This window comes from Protomyctophum parallelum (assembly GCF_964188405.1).
Source record: "Protomyctophum parallelum genome assembly, chromosome: 2".
In the NCBI taxonomy this organism is placed as follows: domain Eukaryota; kingdom Metazoa; phylum Chordata; class Actinopteri; order Myctophiformes; family Myctophidae; genus Protomyctophum; species Protomyctophum parallelum.
Window position 1 is genome coordinate 14,628,373 of NC_139699.1, and position 18,166 is coordinate 14,646,538.

Below are 18,166 nucleotides of genomic sequence, written 5' to 3' on the forward strand. Positions count from 1 at the left end.
GACTGTCGGTGCCGCTGTATGCCGATGACGACTACAACGTCCCCTACAACTGTCCTGCTACCAATAACCTGGACCACCTGGACCACCTGGACCACCTGGCCCACCTGGCCGCCAGGGGAAACAAGGTACTTAAAACCTAGTCCGCTCTGATCTCATGAGAGTGTAAAATGAAACTAAGGGTCCATATGGTTTCATTTTACACTCTCAAGACCTACATAAACATCTGAATTACTTAATTAAATTAAGTAATTCAGATGTTTAGGTCTTTCTACATTCTCTAATCTCTAATTATGTAGACTTGTTGTAAATTAAGTTAATTTACAACAAGTCTACATAATTGAATGTAGAATTGTTATTTTGATCAACGTTTGCCTGTTATCTCTCCTAATGGTACCAGCATCAATACAGCATGCAATTGTGGACAAAATCGTATCCACACAACAACACAATTCGACAACAATAGTTCTGGGTCAGAGATGCTGAATCTCATCAAAGGCTCCCTGGGCGTGCGAGCCTCCCGTCGGATAGCCTCGGTCCCAGCCCAACTCTGGTCACAAGTAAGGCAGAGACGGTATCGACGGAAGTGTCCGGAACATCGGATACGGATACGATATTTTTTCGACCGATCACAACACTTCATTCACGGAGACGTAAACAGATTTGTGAAGTGTCAACGTCATTTCCTTGAGCGGTACCTCCCCGCAAATCCCGCTTCCCAAAAGAAAATGAGACCGTCTACAGCGTAGGTCTTGCCCAGCGTGCCCGCCGGGAGCCGCGGCCCCTACCGACTCACCAACGCCCTCGGATCAGATGAGAAGACCCGCTGAATTTAAGCATATACTAAGCGGAGGAAAATAAACAAACAACTAACAACAAAGTTTTAAATATGAATCAATGTCTTTATACTACTCATACAATGCAAAAAGGCGCATACGCACCGCAACACATGTGAGCTTGCAGATGTGCTATTTTGTAACGTTTTTAATGCAATATCGAAAAATATGTTTTTCATTTATGGGTTTTAATACAGTGGGTTACATACATATGTACAATAATACATATGGGTTCTCTACAGTCCCCGTCCCGGGCCCGCGTCCCACAGAGGAGGTACTGCCCGCCCCAGGACGAGGTGAACAGCGCCGGAGGAGGAGAGTCCAGTGGCTCTAGTGGGGGGTCGCCTGTCAGAGAGGACAGTCTGACGGACGTGTCACATGCTGGATGCCAGGTAGGGTACAGTATAGTACCCTACACGCACGCATGCACGCACACACCTACTCTTTAACTAACCCACTAACCCAGACAACTAACCCACCTGCTCTCTCCTTCACCTGCCTCTCCAGTGGTCCAGCGGTGTGCGCAGAGCCTTCACAAAGATCATGAGATTAATCTTTAGAAATGTATGTGAAAAGTGAAGCTTTCCTTCATGTCCTCTCTGCCTTGCATTGGCCTGGTTCAATGTCCTCATGTCCTTCATGTCCTCTCTGCCTTGCATTGGCCTGGTTCAATGTCCTCATGTCCTTCATGTCCTCTCTGCCTTGCATTGGTTTGGTTCAATGTCCTCATGTCCTGGTTAAATGTCCTCATGTCCTTCATGTCCTCTCTGCCTTGCATTGGCCTGGTTCAATGTCCTCATGTCCTGGTTAAATGTCCTCATGTCCTTCATGTCCTCTCTGTCTGGCCTGGTTCAATGTCCTCATGTCCTGGTTAAATGTCCTCATGTCCTTCATGTCCTCTCTGTCTGGCCTGGTTCAATGTCCTCATGTCCTGGTTAAATGTCCTCATGTCCTTCATGTCCTCTCTGTCTGGCCTGGTTAAAATGTCCTCATGTCCTGGTTAAATGTCCTCATGTCCTTCATGTCCTCTCTGCCTTGCATTGGCCTGGTTCAATGTCCTCATGTCCTGGTTAAATGTCCTCATGTCCTTCATGTCCTCTCTGTCTGGCCTGGTTAAAATGTCCTCATGTCCTGGTTAAATGTCCTTCATGTCCTCTCTGTCTGGCCTGGTTAAAATGCCGGCATGTTTGAAAATGCATGTTTCTGTGTGATCAAACTTAAATCAAAATTAGTTAGGACTAAGGGCCGATTCATACTATTCGGCTGAATATACCCTCCAAGTTGAATATTTTGTAGGGTCCCCAGTTGAAATATGATTATTTTGGGGGGGTCATGTGAACCACTGCTGTACAGTATACTGTTCTGTACACGCTCCAACCATGGCCTTGAAACTAGGAGAGTGACGCAGCCATTATTACATTATTACTGTATGTGTATCGTGTGCTGTGGTTGAAAATACCAGTCACGTGGCCATGTTTCTTTCGTCACGCTTAATGTGAATGTTGTGTGTATGTGTATGTGTGCCCGTGCATGCATGCATGCGTTCAGTCTATGTATGTGCATGCATGCATGCATGCCTGGTCTGCATGCACAAATGGTATATCCTATTGCATTGGACTTTAGAGACTGAATGTGATGGTTTGTGTTGACGCATGTACTGTAGATTGGCTTTTAGAGACTGAATGTGATGGTTTGTGTTGATGCATGTACTGTAGATTGGCTTTTAGAGACTGAATATGATGGGTTGTGTTGACGCATGTACTGTAGATTGGCTTTTAGAGACTGAATATGATGGTTTGTGTTGACGCATGTACTGTAGATTGGCTTTTAGAGACTGAATATGATGGTTTGTGTTGACGCATGTACTGTAGATTGGCTTTTAGAGACTGAATATGATGGTTTGTGTTGACGCATGTACTGTAGATTGGCTTTTAGAGACTGAATATGATGGTTTGTGTTGACGCATGTACTGTACTGTAGATTGCGAGGATTCAGAGTAGGTGTCTTACTGCACCTCCTCTGTGGTTTTATTGTGAGTCATAGTGTGCTTCCTGTTTGTTCACAGGAACAGGAAGGAGTGACAGAAGAACCGTCAGAGGGAAGTGGAGAGTTCCTCACAGTCACGTCGTTGCAGCACCCTGCAGAGAGCCACCCGCTGTCACCCTGCTGCACAGAGGACAGGCTGTACACGGGTAAGACACAGAGGACACATAGGACACAGGGGACAGGCTGTACACGGGTAAGACACAGAGGACACATAGGACACAGAGGACAGGCTGTACACAGGTAAGACACAGAGGACACATAGGACACAGGGGACAGGCTGTACACAGGTAAGACACAGAGGACACATAGGACACAGGGGACAGGCTGTACACAGGTAAGACACAGAGGACACATAGGACACAGAGGACAGGCTGTACACAGGTAAGACACAGAGGACACATAGGACACAGGGGACAGGCTGTACACAGGTAAGACACAGAGGACACATAGGACACAGAGGACAGGCTGTACACGGGTAAGACACAGAGGACACATAGGACACAGGGGACAGGCTGTACACGGGTAAGACACAGAGGACACATAGGACACAGAGGACAGGCTGTACACAGGTAAGACACAGAGGACACATAGGACACAGAGGACAGGCTGTACACAGGTAAGACACAGAGGACACATAGGACACAGGGGACTAAATTAACTTTGAAAGTGTGCAAATGGATCCAAATTGACCTGTGATGGTCGATTTGGTTCAAATGGAACCAATAGACGCTATTCTGGTTCCATTTGAACACTCTCAGAGTTCTGGTCGTTCAGGGCTATCATTTTGTTTGTCTATATGGCAACATTTTAATTTTGACAAAACATTTCCATCCCAAGCCAGCTGATGATAAGCTATTATCCTAAACCTGATCCACATGCACTGTCAAATACGTATAAATGTAACCAAATGGACCCTTACAAAAAAAAAAGATACCTATTCCTACAGTACTTCCATATTGATCTGAACATTCTTTTTAAATAATAGGCTGAGCTTATGATAAGGATACACCAAGATCCCTTGGAATTATTTTTGTTAGTTCAGTTATTCAGCCGTAGTCTGAAAACCCACCTCTTCAGACTCCACCATGGCCCGTAGCACTTGCCCTAGCCTAGCCCCTTAGATAGCACTTTATGTAGACTTAGATAGTATTTTATACAGACTAATAGCTTGTTACGTAGACAGTACTAGAATTGCATTTTATGTAGTCATAGCACTTTATAGTACACATGTATATTGTATAATATATAATATAGTATAGTATGTATAGTTGACATAGATACTCCACTGTTACGTTCTTAGTTTATACATGATTCATGATAACTACTTTTTATATATGTGATGTATGCCATGCTTTTGTTTTTGCTTAAATGTAAGTCTGGATCAAGAGAGTCTGCTAAATGCCTGAATTGTAAATTGTAAATAGTTATTAGAACTTTAAGCAGCAGTTATTTTCATCATTAGCGTTAGTTCAGGATCACTGATAGAACGTGACCGAATTGACCGAACGTAGACGATAATGCACAAGTCTAAAATGTGATACATTTATAATAACCTAGCATGAACAATTTACAATTTAGGCATTTAGCAGACGCACATAATCCAGAGAGACTTATACAGTAAGCAAGAACAACGCATGGTACAGTAAGTAGTACCTCATAAACTGTCCTTTTCTTGGCCTGTAGTCATGCTCTATCTGTGCTCTGTTGGACACACGCAGGCGATCCGGCGATCCAGATCTTCTCCCAGGGTAAGAGAGGAGTTCTGAGGAGGCAACCTCGCGTGGAACAGCACCCTGTACAGCAGCAGCAGCCGCACGACCCGTGGGTGGTGCGCCTTGCAGCAGGAGCCCACTCCCCTGGAGACCCAGAACCTCACTGTAATAATACCACAGAACCCCATCCTCATCTAAGCCCACGTCATCGTCAACTCAACACCCGGAGCGCCGTCATCATGAGTGACCATCAAGAGACCACGGTCGAACACAACGGTACAGAACTCCGTCCCACGTCCACCGACCCGTCCGCGCCCGACGACGACGGTCCCCAGGATGACACGAGGAAGGGGCCGCCGCCGGCGGTGGCGCCGAAGCCCGCGTGGTTCCGCCAAAGCCTGAGGAGCATTCGAAGCGAACGCTCCCAGCTGCCGCAGCAGGCGGCAGTAGGAGGAGGAGGCAGGTCCGTGGACCAGAAGCCTCATGGCGTAGGAGGACTCAGCAGGATCTTTGGCGGGGTGAACCTACGGTCCTCCTCCTCCTCCTCGTCCGCAGCCAACGTCTCGTTCAAACAGAGGATCCACTCGTTTGAGACCTTCTCTGCGTCTCCCGACAGTCCGGAGAAGAGCGCCACCAGCAGGAGGCCCGTGGCTCCGTCCGCCTCCCTCCCGATCATCGAGAGGACCAGGGGTGACCATCGCAGCGGCTCGCAGGGACACCGCATGGCGACGAGTCAGAATGAACCTTCCAAAGAGACCGACGCGCCGCCCTGCGTCGAGGAAAGGGATCGGATCGACGCGCCCCGTGTCGAGGAAAGGGACCACGCGGCCGTCTCGGCTCCCCTCCACGTCGATGCCTCGTCTCCTACTCCCGAAGACAGTACCTCTGTGGTGCCGGCGGCCGATTCCTCCTCCTGCACCGATCCTCCTCCTCGTCCCCGCGACAACGCCGCTGCTCGCCCACCTTCTGAGACCATCGATGCTGAACCCAGCGCAGGGACGACAAGTCCTCCGCGGTCGGTTCCGGTCATCGAGGACGACCTGGATGTCTCGCCGTCGCCGCCACCCGGCCAGGAAGCATGGCTTCCACAACGAGCGGACCAGGAGACGGACACGGAGCTCCATGTGTCCCTCGGTGACCCGGACGGACCCTCGCCTAGCGGTCACATCGTACCCTCGCCTGGCGGTCAGATGCTGCCACAGAGGTCCTGCAGTCTTCTGGAAGACGACGATGGAGACCGAGGGAGCCGAGGGAAACAGCCCAGCGTCAGAACGCACAGCCTTCCCTCCAACACCTCTCCTCTGCCCCCAGACGGCTCGTCCCTGAGCGGCCTCGAGGGCGAGAGTTTAGGAAAGATACTCACCTTCAGCAATCAGGTACGTTAAAGATACTCACCTTCAGCAATCAGGCACGTTAAAGATACTCACCTTCAGCAATCAGGTACGTTAAAGATACTCACCTTCAGCAATCAGGTACGTTAAAGATACTCACCTTCAGCAATCAGGTACGTTAAAGATACTCACCTTCAGCAATCAGGTACGTCACACCTTCGTTATCCTAATACTGAAGGGAAAACAGAGCAGCTCAATTCTTTTTATTAGGTGGTGAATGGTGCTAGTTTGATCCACGGCTAGAAGCCGTTTCAACCAATCAGATTGCTTCCTCGAAACGACCTGTTGCGTTTGAACAACCACTATTCCACTATTCACCAAAAATAGCCGATCTACAAGCTCTGATCTAGATCTGCTATTTTGGGCGAAGAGACTTGGTGTTCTGTAGGCTGAAAAATATCGCACCAAATACAGTTTAGCTCGGAACCGATTTACTAAGTATGGACTATAGAGGGTCTAAGTGGTTAAACTGAACCGATTTACTAAGTATAGGAGGGTCTAAGTGGTTAAAGATGGAGTGCCACCATTTTTTTCCACACTAAAACATGATCATCAGGTATAATTATAATATAAGGGGGAAGAACCTTTTACAAAAAGTGTACAGTATTTGTTAAATCATGCTTTTATGTGGACACGCCCACCAGTTCATTAAGTATGCCTGGTTTGCCTGATGGGTGGTGATGGGTGGTGATCCACCTGAACTGAAGCCACACCCACAGCTGTAGTTGTATGATAAAGGGGGAGGGGTTAGGGGAGGGGCTGATAGTGTGGTGTCACTATATTACTGTTTATTTCATTGGCCCGTTTGACTGTCAAGGGTCCAGCCTCCAGGAAGAAACCCTAAATACAAAGTTAATACACCATTGCACATAAAAACAACTCCAGGGTGTCTAATGAGTGTATGTGCGCTTGTGCACGTGGAAGCCGGAAATAAAAGCACTTCCGGTCCCTCCCCTTGCGAGACTGCAGCTGGGTGCTATTGTCTTTATAAGTCCAATGAAACACTTCTTTGTAACGTATGGCCGCTGTAGTCTAGCGGTTTAATCACTCGCCTCTCAATGTTTTGGTGCTGACGACGCTGGTTCGAATCGCGCGAAAGACAAAAGTTTTTATATTAAAAAAAAATAGCCGTATGGAATGAATACATTATTTACAATACATTAGGCAGGCAGACAGGCAGGCAGACAGGCAGTCTGTCTGTCTGTCTGTCTGTGTGTCTGTCTAAAATATAATAATTTTGGTCTGCCGCGAGCGGGAATTGAACCAGCGTCCTCAGCAAAAAAGAATAGAGAGGCGAGGAATTAGACCACTATACTACAGCGACCCGTTACAAAGAGGTGTTCCATTGGACTTTTAAAGTTAAGTCCAACGAGAGCAGAAAAAAATATATATGAAGGACGCAGGCTCGCCTGGAGACCGGACCGGCGAGGCGCACGTCGCAAACGGGTAGATATAGTCGCGACGAGTCACGTTCTGCCGCGACGAGTCCAGCTCACGCCACAACGGGTAGATATAGCTGCGACGAGTCCCGTTCTGGCGCGACGGAAAATAATAGTCAACCTATTACGTCGCAAACGGGTAGATATAGCCGCGACGAGTCCGTTCTGCCGGGACGAATTGATATTTACGCCAGGACGTACTCGAATATACGTTGCGACGGAAAAATATACGTCGCGACGTACGTCGTCCGTCGTGAAGGGATTTCGCTGTCTCTCTAGACACATGAAAAACTGGAAATATACAAAAATGGTGCACTCCATCTTTAAATTGAAGTGTTCTGAGGCACCCCTTGACTTGCGTCACGGCACCCTAGGCCTATAGGGTGTCACTTTGAGAAACCCTGGACTATTAGTTAACCGTGACCGTAGGTGTATTTCAGGGGTTTAACTCGTGGTTATTTCCCTCCAGATGTCCCATGCGTTGATGCGCTCCATGCAGTCCCTGCCCGCGTCGCCCCGAAGTCCTGCCGTCCGCAGTAATCCCTTCTCCACAGATCCCAGTGGCGTTGAGTCCAACACGCAGGAGTCCGAGCCGCCACAGAACCCTGCCGGGCCGGACGGCGGCGACAAGGGCTTTTCTGTCAGGTAAAAACTCCAACAGACGGAGTGAGTCAGGTTGTTGTCTACTGTTATTGTCTGTAGGCCTTTGTTAGCTTGTCAAACTATCCCAGAGTGTGGACACCCTAGATATAGAGGAACTCAGCATATTGTATCAAATAATAATTAGTAAAGAAATGGGTTGTTTCACTTCCTCTTTACGACCAAATAACACAAAGAAGCCTTCATTTAGTCTGTACATACTGTACAGAGGGTAAAGAGCAGCACAAATATCCAGCCTTTGTAGAACTGAAGGTCAAATCACACCCGTGTGAAGTGAGTGGTGCAACTCCGTGTGGGGGTCCCCGGAAGTTCCAGACCCACAGGAACTCCCCCAGGGTGCCGGCCCAGTTCTGGTGAGCCAGTCAGGGACACAGCCAGTCAGGGACACAGCCAGTCAGGGACACAGCCAGCCAGGGACACAGCCAGCCAGGGACACAGCCAGTCAGGGACACAGCCAGTCAGGGACACAGCCAGCCAGGGACACAGCCAGTCAGGGACACAGCCAGTCAGGGACACAGCCAGCCAGGGACACAGCCAGCCAGGGACACAGCCAGCCAGGGACACAGCCAGCCAGGGACACAGCCAGCCAGGGACACAGCCAGCCAGGGACACAGCCAGTCAGGGACACAGCCAGCCAGGGACATAGCCAGCCAGGGACACAGCCAGCCAGGGACACAGCCAGTCAGGGACACAGCCAGCCAGGGACACAGCCAGTCAGGGACACAGCCAGTCAGGGACACAGCCAGCCAGGGACACAGCCAGCCAGGGACACAGCCAGTCAGGGACACACAAAGCTGTCTATAGGAGTGGTTGCACCACACAAAAATTGTAATATTGTGTTGAGTTGAGGCAACATGCGGTATAGGTCACGTGACACACGTGCAAAGAGCTCGCTATACCTCGCCGTGCTCTACAAGCTCACAAGTCACATTTGTGGAGCTTGTAGATCTGGTCTTTTCGGTGCTTGTAGATCTGGTCTTTTCGGTGCTTGTAGATCTGGTCTTTTCGGTGCACAACAGCAGCAACAACACCAGAGACCGCTGTCTTAAAAAAAACTCTGAACATTATGAAAGACACTTCCCCCCCCGGTCACTGTTGCCATCAGGCAGACGGTACAGAGTGATCAAGTCAGGGACCAACAGATTCAGTAACAGCTTCTATCCCACAGCGGTAGTTGCACTGAATGCTGCTAAGAAATGATCTGCTGCTGTGACACATGTTTTGTTTTTCTGCTATCTTAAGTGCAATAAGGGTTTGTTGTGCAATAACAGCTAAAGTTTGTGCATTAGTGCTACAGGGGTTGTGCAATAACAGGAAGTCATGTGTGTTTTGTTTTAGCTTTATGTTGTTTTGTGATATGATGAACTGATTGGTTGGCACTTTTAATTTCGTTGTACACGTTGCAATGACAAATAAAGATCTATCAATCTATCAATCTATCTATCTACCACACAAAGTATATAAAACCTTGCATGTTTCTGATAGTTCCTCTTTCTGGTTGGGTTTCACAGCTTGGCCAAACTGAGGGAATGTACCATGGAGCGAGGAGAGGCGGGGGAGGAGGAGGAGGCCATGGTTACCACGGTTACGTCCGCCTGCGTTCACTCGGCCATCTCAGCCATCCCTTCACAGGAAATACATGCTCTGATCCAGGAAGTCAAGACCATGGACGCAGAGACGCTCAAGGTACAGTCCGAGAGGAACATTAGCAACTCCACTTTACTTCCCGTATCTGCGTGAAGGGGGCGGGGACAATATTAGGAGACGGGAAGAATGTTGGAGTCTATTCATTTCCAATGTGAGAGTGAACGTGAACACAGCTTATGAACCGTTCCTTAACTCCATGGTCACTGAACTAAATACTGGACCCAATCATCACAAGGCATACAATATTTCCAAGATACATTCATACTAAAATGGCTTCTTTTAGCGAGACAAATCAGGAGAAAATCTTACTTGGTTATCGACCTTTCTTTATCCCAGCAACAAACTCTCGCGAGACTTGAGAGGAGTCAGGAAGCCTCTCTCTGTCCATCTGCAATGTGACGGACAACACATACTGTAGGGGGCTCTGGCCCCATATTTAAGATGAGAATATGTGTATATGGATATTATAAAGTTAAATGAATGGACATTGGAGTGAAATAAAATGTGTGTTCCAAATCCCATTTTGGGGCGGGAACCCCTTTTGGTGTATTGAAAAATAGCAGATCTACAAGCTCGTACGAGCTTGTAGGTGCTTGTCGATGGCGAGGGCCTATATATTTCCACACTCACTCCAGAGGGCCACAGTGCATATTACTGTCGTAGCAAAAATAGCCGATCTACAAGCTCAAAACGCGCCGCAATGCGACGCGTTTTGAGCTTGTAGATCGGCTATTTTTGCTATATTTGAATTGAAAACCTGAATACTTTTTTGCTATTTTTGAATTGGAATCCTGAAAAGTAACCATTTTATTGAATTTCAAATGCATTTAGTTATAGTTCTGTTATGAACTGTTAACATAACCACATTGGACACAAAAAGACAATAACATTTTAATACTAGTCATTAAGTACTAGTCATTTAATATAATACTAGTCATGATAGTAATTATCGGGTTGATAGTAATTATCGGGTTTGGAATTGTAAACAGCTGCAATCAATCAGTATTCTGTTATTAACATCCGGGCCGCATTAGGTGAATGTGGGGGCTGCATGTGGCCCCCGGGCCGCCAGTTGCCCACCCCTGACCTAACCTGTGTGTACTGCAGCAGCTGGTCCATGGAGAACACTTTCTCACTCTGTTGCACCACTGGTGGTTGGTTACAGGTTCCTACTTCCTACTGCTCAGTGCAGTGGTTCGGTGCAGTGGTTCACCACCAGGTCATTGAGGGGGTTCCAGGTGGTCCCCAGTTAAACTAAAATTATGTAGAGTGAGTTAGTAACCAAATGGACCCTTTTAGATCTTTAACTCTTGAGAACCTAACGGACCCCTTGAGAATGCTCTCAAGAGTAAAATTATTGTTAAACATCTGCATACTTAATTTACAAGATGTCTACACCGGGGGTTCTCAACGTTTTTGCCTGGGGACCCCCCCCCCCCCCCCCCCCCCCCCCCGAAAATGCTTTGGCCATGTCTCGCATGTACTCCCCCAATACAAACTGACTGCAAAAACAAACTTAATAATAGATAAAATATATCATAAATGAATACTGAAACCAGATATAATCATTAAGGAAAGTTTGTGCATGCACCACGTACTATGTAAACTCTTAATTTCCATTTTCCAGCCATTCAGTTGCAAAAATAAAAATATATTTTTTTATTTGGGGACCCCCCAAAATAATCTGGTGACCCCAGAGGGGTCGCGACCCACGGGTTGAGAACCCCTGGTCTACACAATTGGAAAATGTAGAAGAAATGTTTGCCTGTTATCTCTCCTACGGATGGTTTAGAGATCTGTTATCTCTCCTACGGATGGTTTAGAGATCTGTTATCTCTCCTACGGATGGTTTAGAGATCATGGGTTCCCAAACTTTTCAGCCCCTGACACAAAAAAATAATGCTGCCATTGACTCGCGACCCCAAACTATCCCGCGATCTTGAGGCCCTAACCTGCAGAGACCGTCGCCCTGATGGTAAAAGATGGTATTGGCTGTGTAACGGGTGTGTGTTGTCCCTAGTAATAGCTTTCCCCTCAATGGGTACTCAATGGGTCTCATACATTGAGGTCATACTCTCAAATCGTACCCCAGCTATTTTGCTGGACACGTTTATGATTTTATTTATTGTTTATTGTTCTTATTAACCAATGATAATGAGCCATACCATGAAACAAAAACAAAATGTCAATGCACTCTCCACAAAGGAACAATGAAAAAGTGCCATACATTTCTTTTCCCCACGTTATACTTTCTCAGTCTGCGCATAAAATGCAGCCTCTGCTGACCTTTCTTATAGATGGAATGAGTGTTGGAATTCCATGTCAGCTTGGAATCAATCGTTGTACCCAGTAGTATTGTAAGTACAAGCTGCTTGTCTCTCCTGGTCAACACCAGAGCTTAATTTTCCTGGAACCTCAGAGCATCTGGGAGCCGTAACGTGCACACAGCATCTGTTGTGTATCAAGTCATTATACTGTACACTGGAATACACTGTGAATACAGATGACTCTTAAAACACAGAGAGAGAGAGAGAGAGAGAGAGAGAGAGAGAGGCTCTGTGAAAACGATCAGAGTGCATGATGTGTGCAAGAAATACTATACTCCACATGTCTTCACATGTTTAAAACAGAAACATGTCGATACAGTAGTAAACAGTACACATGTAGGGAGCTGGAAGCTGCTTGTTACTGTATATAGGCACAGGATGTGAAATATTGAATTGTTCATGCTTTAAGCCATTTTGGGCGGGAACCCTTGTTGGTGTTTATAGCATTATGTTATGCTTTAGCTATTGAAAAATAGCAGACCTACAAGCTCATAGCGAGGCACCGAGTGCCGCGCTACGAGCTTGTAGGTCTGCTATTTTTGAAAATGTGGCACAAATCTTTGAATATATATTTCAGAGCGAACATTTTTCACTAATATATTGGCTTCTGGGGGGTCCCTGGAACTACATATTTTGAGATGGGGGTCCGTGGCCCAATAGAGATAATTCTGGGGGTCCTTGACATGAAAAATGTTGAGCACCACTGACATAGAACCATGGGTTTTTCAGAAAAAAAAGTTAGGATTTAGAAACCTTTTTTTTAATCGACGTCAGGCCTAAATGGGTTAAAACAATGGCCTTCTCTTCTCCACAGCAACTGGAAGACATCCATGTTGTGATCCTGCACAAAGCCGAGGGAGTGGGTCTGGGCTTCAGCATCGCCGGAGGGACCGACCAGCAGAACAAGGAGCCCATCGTGAGTAGGAAGTAGGAACGCCCAAATCCTCCAGCCAGGAGGTGGGACGGCTTATAAACGGCAGCGAGGGTTGGAAAACATAACAATGTGAAAACTTAATTTCCATCCACCATGCTGTCTAAAAACTCGGAAATGATTCACGTCACAGCTTCTTCTGTCCCGTCTGTCGGACGTTTTGCGCTTAGGTGTGGAAAGGGCTTGTATCTGGCAGCGCGTCACCACCACCTAGCAGAGAGAGGGGGCGAGTGCATTTTTCGGCCAATAGCCGCCGCGGCAATGTTTCCGCATTAACGTACTTTCTGACGGGCATCAATTAACGCAGACATATTCCGCCTGGATCAACGACAGGTCAGCTCCAGTTCTGCTCATGAGGGGCGCGACAACGCAAGTGTAAAAAATAAATAGCTCAACAGAATCCAGGTCTGCGGGCATGGGCACGAAACAACAATTTCACAGGAAATCCCTGTCGTCCCTCGACTTCTCCGTGTGTACAGAAGAAGAAAAAAAACGTCTCATTGGAAATTAACTCTGCGCGTTAACTAACCTTAACACTTATACCACCGTTGCCGAAGTCCTTTGTCAATTGAAGCCTAATTTTGATACTGACGCTTAATGCCATTGCCGAAGACCTTTGTCAATTGCGCTTTTATAGTGCATTCGATCGAGCGACCCATAAAGGCTTATACATAGTCTGGATTTTCGGTGGTTAGGTGACCACCGAACTACAACATGACGTCACAAGCCGCGGTGAAGAGCAAACCACCGCCACCGCTCCAGCCCTTCTCTCTGTTTTTACTCACCACCGCGCAACGTTATTTCAGCTCCGGTGGTCAGCTCACCACCGAAAATCCAGACTATGAATAGGCCTTAATGCTACTCACGTTAGCCGGTTAGCTAGCTGTGTTGGACACTGGATCGTCCATCTTAGATCGCCGTCGCCATGATCAATAATCCATTCTATCCATTTCTTTCAATCGCCTGTATCTCCTATTCCTTGTCCCAGATGGCATTTCGGTCAAAACAGCGTTTCTTTGACGGCACAGAGCCGACGATGTGGAGCTCCCCCAGAGCTCCGGTCTGGATTCACATTGTAAACGAGACCTGCCCAGCTCCGTGTAGATTCCCAGTTTAGGTCTACTGCTAGCTGACACTGACCTCCTGCTCCATGCAGGTCCACAGGGTGTTCTCTGACAGTACCTCTGCTCCATGCAGGTCCACAGGGTGTTCTCTGACAGTACCTCTGCTCCATGCAGGTCCACAGGGTGTTCTCTGACAGTACCTCTGCTCCACACAGGTCCACAGGGTGTTCTCTGACAGTACCTCTGCTCCATGCAGGTCCACAGGGTGTTCTCTGACAGTACCTCTGCTCCATGCAGGTCCACAGGGTGTTCTCTGACAGTACCTCTGCTCCATGCAGGTCCACAGGGTGTTCTCTGACAGTACCTCTGCTCCATGCAGGTCCACAGGGTGTTCTCTGACAGTACCTCTGCTCCATGCAGGTCCACAGGGTGTTCTCTGACAGTACCTCTGCTCCATGCAGGTCCACAGGGTGTTCTCTGACAGTACCTCTGCTCCATGCAGGTCCACAGGGTGTTCTCTGACAGTACCTCTGCTCCACACAGGTCCACAGGGTGTTCTCTGACAGTACCTCTGCTCCATGCAGGTCCACAGGGTGTTCTCTGACAGTACCTCTGCTCCATGCAGGTCCACAGGGTGTTCTCTGACAGTACCTCTGCTCCATGCAGGTCCACAGGGTGTTCTCTGACAGTACCTCTGCTCCATGCAGGTCCACAGGGTGTTCTCTGACAGTACCTCTGCTCCATGCAGGTCCACAGGGTGTTCTCCAACGGCCTGGCCGCCCAGGAGGGCACCATCCAGAAGGGGGACGAGGTGCTCTCCATCAACGGCCACACGCTGCACGACGTCACGCACAGCGACGCCACAGGCACCATGCGGGACGCCCGGGGCCTGGAGCTGGCTGTGGTGGTGGTCTGCAAGAGACCCTCCAAGGAGGAGGAGGGGGACGGGGGAGGAGGAGGAGGACCGGAGGTCCATGAAGGAAGCAACGACAAACGTGGCAACGACAGCCCGACAAGTGAGTGAATGTGTACTCCTCTTGCAGGGGCATCATTTGGGGCATCAGGGGATGGCAAATTCCCATCCCCCCCCCCCCCCCCCAATTCAGTTATTGTATGCATATTGTCCTCGACATCTTAAAAAAATCACACCCGTGTGAACTGAGTGGTGCAACTCCCCTCCCTCCCCCCCCCTCCCCTCCTCTCTCTCTCTCTCTCTCTCTCTCTCTCATTAGCAGGCAATAGTACAGCACTATCTCTCTCTCTGTTTCTGCACAACAGCTCCCCTACTGGTACTAATAGTCAAACTCGTGCTCATTAACACATAGGCGGACGACACATAGGCGGACACGGACATTGCTGTTCCTTGGAGTGGTTGCACCACTCAAAAATATATATAATGTAATGTGTGTGTGTGTGTGTGTGTGTGTGTGTGTGTGTGTGTGTGTGTGTGTGTGTGTGTGTGTGTGTGTGTGTGTGTGTGTGTGCACGCTGTCACTAGACGAGCTTCCTGCTCCTGTGTCTGTGGAGCTGGAGAAAGGATCTGGAGGAGTGGGCTTTACTCTGGAAGGAGGAAGAGGATCCATCCATGGAGACAGACCGCTGGTCATCAACAGGATCTTTGCAGGTACTTACGAATATTATCTACGTATATTAAAGTATTGATACTTTTACTGAAGTGTCATGTGGTGTGTGCGTCAGGTGGTGCAGCAGAGCAGAGCAGTCCATACATTCGACACGTATGACAACGTGTGACACGTATGATAACATCCACGTATGATAACATCCACGTATGATAACAGCCTCCTACGGTTAGCAAGCAATATCACCTCTAATACTAAGCATGTGTTGTATGGAGAATATAGGTTGCTACCTTCAGGAAGGAGATATGGTGTTCCAGCATACAATAAGGTCAGACTAAAGAGGTCCTTTGTCCACCAGTCGACCTTGAGGCTTAATCAGGAGTTGTAGTATAGCCACGGGGTAATCTAAGCGGTGGATATTGCTCTTGTCTTCATGTCTGCATGTACTGTATGTAAATTGTCTTGTTCTTTGTGTTATGTCAAATGTGTGTACAGTATATATGTTCTGCATACTTGGCTGCGGGGTCGCAAGACACATTTCAGTGTGAACTGACAAAGTACTATATCATATCATATCAGTCTGATAACATCTGTGTCATGTGGTGCGTGCGTCAGGTGGTGCTGCCGAGCAGAGCGGCCTGCGGTCGGGAGACGAGTTGCTGCGGGTCCAAAGCACCGTTCTCCAGGAGATGACCCGCTTCGAGGCCTGGAACTTCATCAAGGCGCTGCCCGAGGGACCAATCACAGCTCTGATCAGGAGACGGGAGGACGACGACACCCAATGACAGAGCACATGAGACGGGTGTGGGTGGGCACGCTATACGTGTCAAGAGGCACGTTATACGTGTTCAAGAGGTCGCAAGAAAACGCCTAGAGCAGGACGTCTCTTTTGAATGGATCAGAGCCATTCAGAAGGTGCATGCGTCAGGTGTCATGTGGTGCATGCAGCCCACGCGCACGAGCATCATTTCCATCCACCAGCTGTCTTAAAAACCAGGAAGAGACACCTGCTCTATAGGCGTTTTCTTATGCGAAGGTGTTCTCCAATAGGCCATCGATATAAAAACCTAGAGGCCTTATTGGCCGCTGCAGTTCATTGTAGCGAGCTCATTGGCCCGCTGCAGTTCATTGGAGCGAGCTCATTGGCCCGCTGCAGTTCATTCAAGCGACCTCGCTGGTCGCTGCAGTTCATTCAGGACGGAAGGCACGCTTCCACTCACGTGACTGCTGGCCAATCACAGCGCCTCTTTTCCAGGACTCTATTGGCATGAGAAGACAAACGTTTACGTTGCCTCTGATTGGCCTAAACCAAACGTTCCCTTCTGTTACGCAGGCGGAAGCTCGGCAAGCTTCTGCGTGCGTCACAGACGTTTACCGTTCCCTCGAGATACGGACGCCTCAGAGCCGAAGGAGGCGTCTGTCTACCTTAGATACGGACGCCTCAGAGTCGAAGGAGGCGTCTGTCTACCTTAGATACAGACGCCTCGGAGCCGAAGGAGGCGTCTGTCTACCTTAGATACGGACGCCTCAGAGCCGAAGGAGTCGTCTGTCTACCTTCTGTACGGAACAGGCTCTATCCTCCATAACTGTTCGTATACTTCACACGGGTGTTACCGATGGTACCATTCTGGTCAAACAGAGTAAGGGTGCTGCTGTTGTGCGTGTTGGCTTGAGTGGGTTCCAAATAGTTGTGTAACTCTGAGACAGTGTTGTTTTTTTCCGGAATATTTGGTTTTTTACTTAGTCTTTTGAATAACACTCCATTTAGTCTTAGTCCTATTTAGTCTTCTGAAAATCCCTAGTCTTTTAGTCTTTAAGGGGACCTATAACATCAAATTCTACTTTTTGTGTTTTTGGGGCTCCCATACAGTATGTTTTCTATCCCCACAAATAACCAATTTTGAACAATCAGGCCTTCATATCATATGGGTGCTTTAATGGAAATTGCTCTCAGGAACAGCTCAACTGATTTTGTCCTCATCGTGATGTCATCAATGTCACCCTACTTTTTCTCTTCAGTGTTCAGTTCCAAATGTGCATTTCCACTTTGTTTACAATGTCCGCCATTGTTGATTTTCCAAGCTGGCATGGAATGGAAACAAGCCTGGTTTTTATCTAGCGTCAGTATTATAATGACTCAAATATTAAATAATCTGCATATCAGCACCCGCACCCCCACCACATCAGGACATTGTGGTATTGCAGCTAAAACTGCTTTCAAAGTCCAGAAAGAATGACTGGTTATATCAGAGTGGTGATTGAGGCTCAAGCCATTAGAAATAAGTTTGAGGGACATTAGACAATATGATATTAAATATTAAAACCAGTTTTAAAATGCATGTTATTTATGCTTTAATAGTCTTATAGTCAACAAAATGAACGCTGTTCTAAGTGTACTTTTGGAACCAACAAATGGACCAGCATACAGGTCCATTTGTTGGTTCACGGGGGTTTTTGAAATTAAAAGGTTTGAGAACCACTGTACACTAAACGAAACAGAGCCTTCATCAGTATCATCAGCAACACCTGTGATGAA

At 47.8% G+C, this 18,166-nt stretch overlaps 1 protein-coding gene across 1 annotated transcript in view; it reads left to right on the forward strand.

The window, feature by feature from the left end:
* il16 (interleukin 16) overlaps positions 1-17,052 on the forward strand; it is a 46,603-nt gene extending 29,551 nt beyond the window's left edge. The window contains exons 18-27 of the mRNA XM_083759211.1: positions 1-125; positions 1,076-1,225; positions 2,899-3,025; positions 4,598-5,967; positions 7,891-8,066; positions 9,593-9,767; positions 12,870-12,971; positions 14,799-15,066; positions 15,549-15,674; positions 16,246-17,052. The exon at positions 1-125 is cut by the window's left edge and continues 31 nt beyond it. Coding sequence (XP_083615337.1) covers positions 1-125; positions 1,076-1,225; positions 2,899-3,025; positions 4,598-5,967; positions 7,891-8,066; positions 9,593-9,767; positions 12,870-12,971; positions 14,799-15,066; positions 15,549-15,674; positions 16,246-16,415 — 2,789 coding nt within the window. The 3' untranslated portion in view covers positions 16,416-17,052. The remainder of the gene's footprint in view (positions 126-1,075; positions 1,226-2,898; positions 3,026-4,597; positions 5,968-7,890; positions 8,067-9,592; positions 9,768-12,869; positions 12,972-14,798; positions 15,067-15,548; positions 15,675-16,245) is intronic.
* The last annotated feature ends 1,114 nt before the right edge of the window (positions 17,053-18,166 follow it).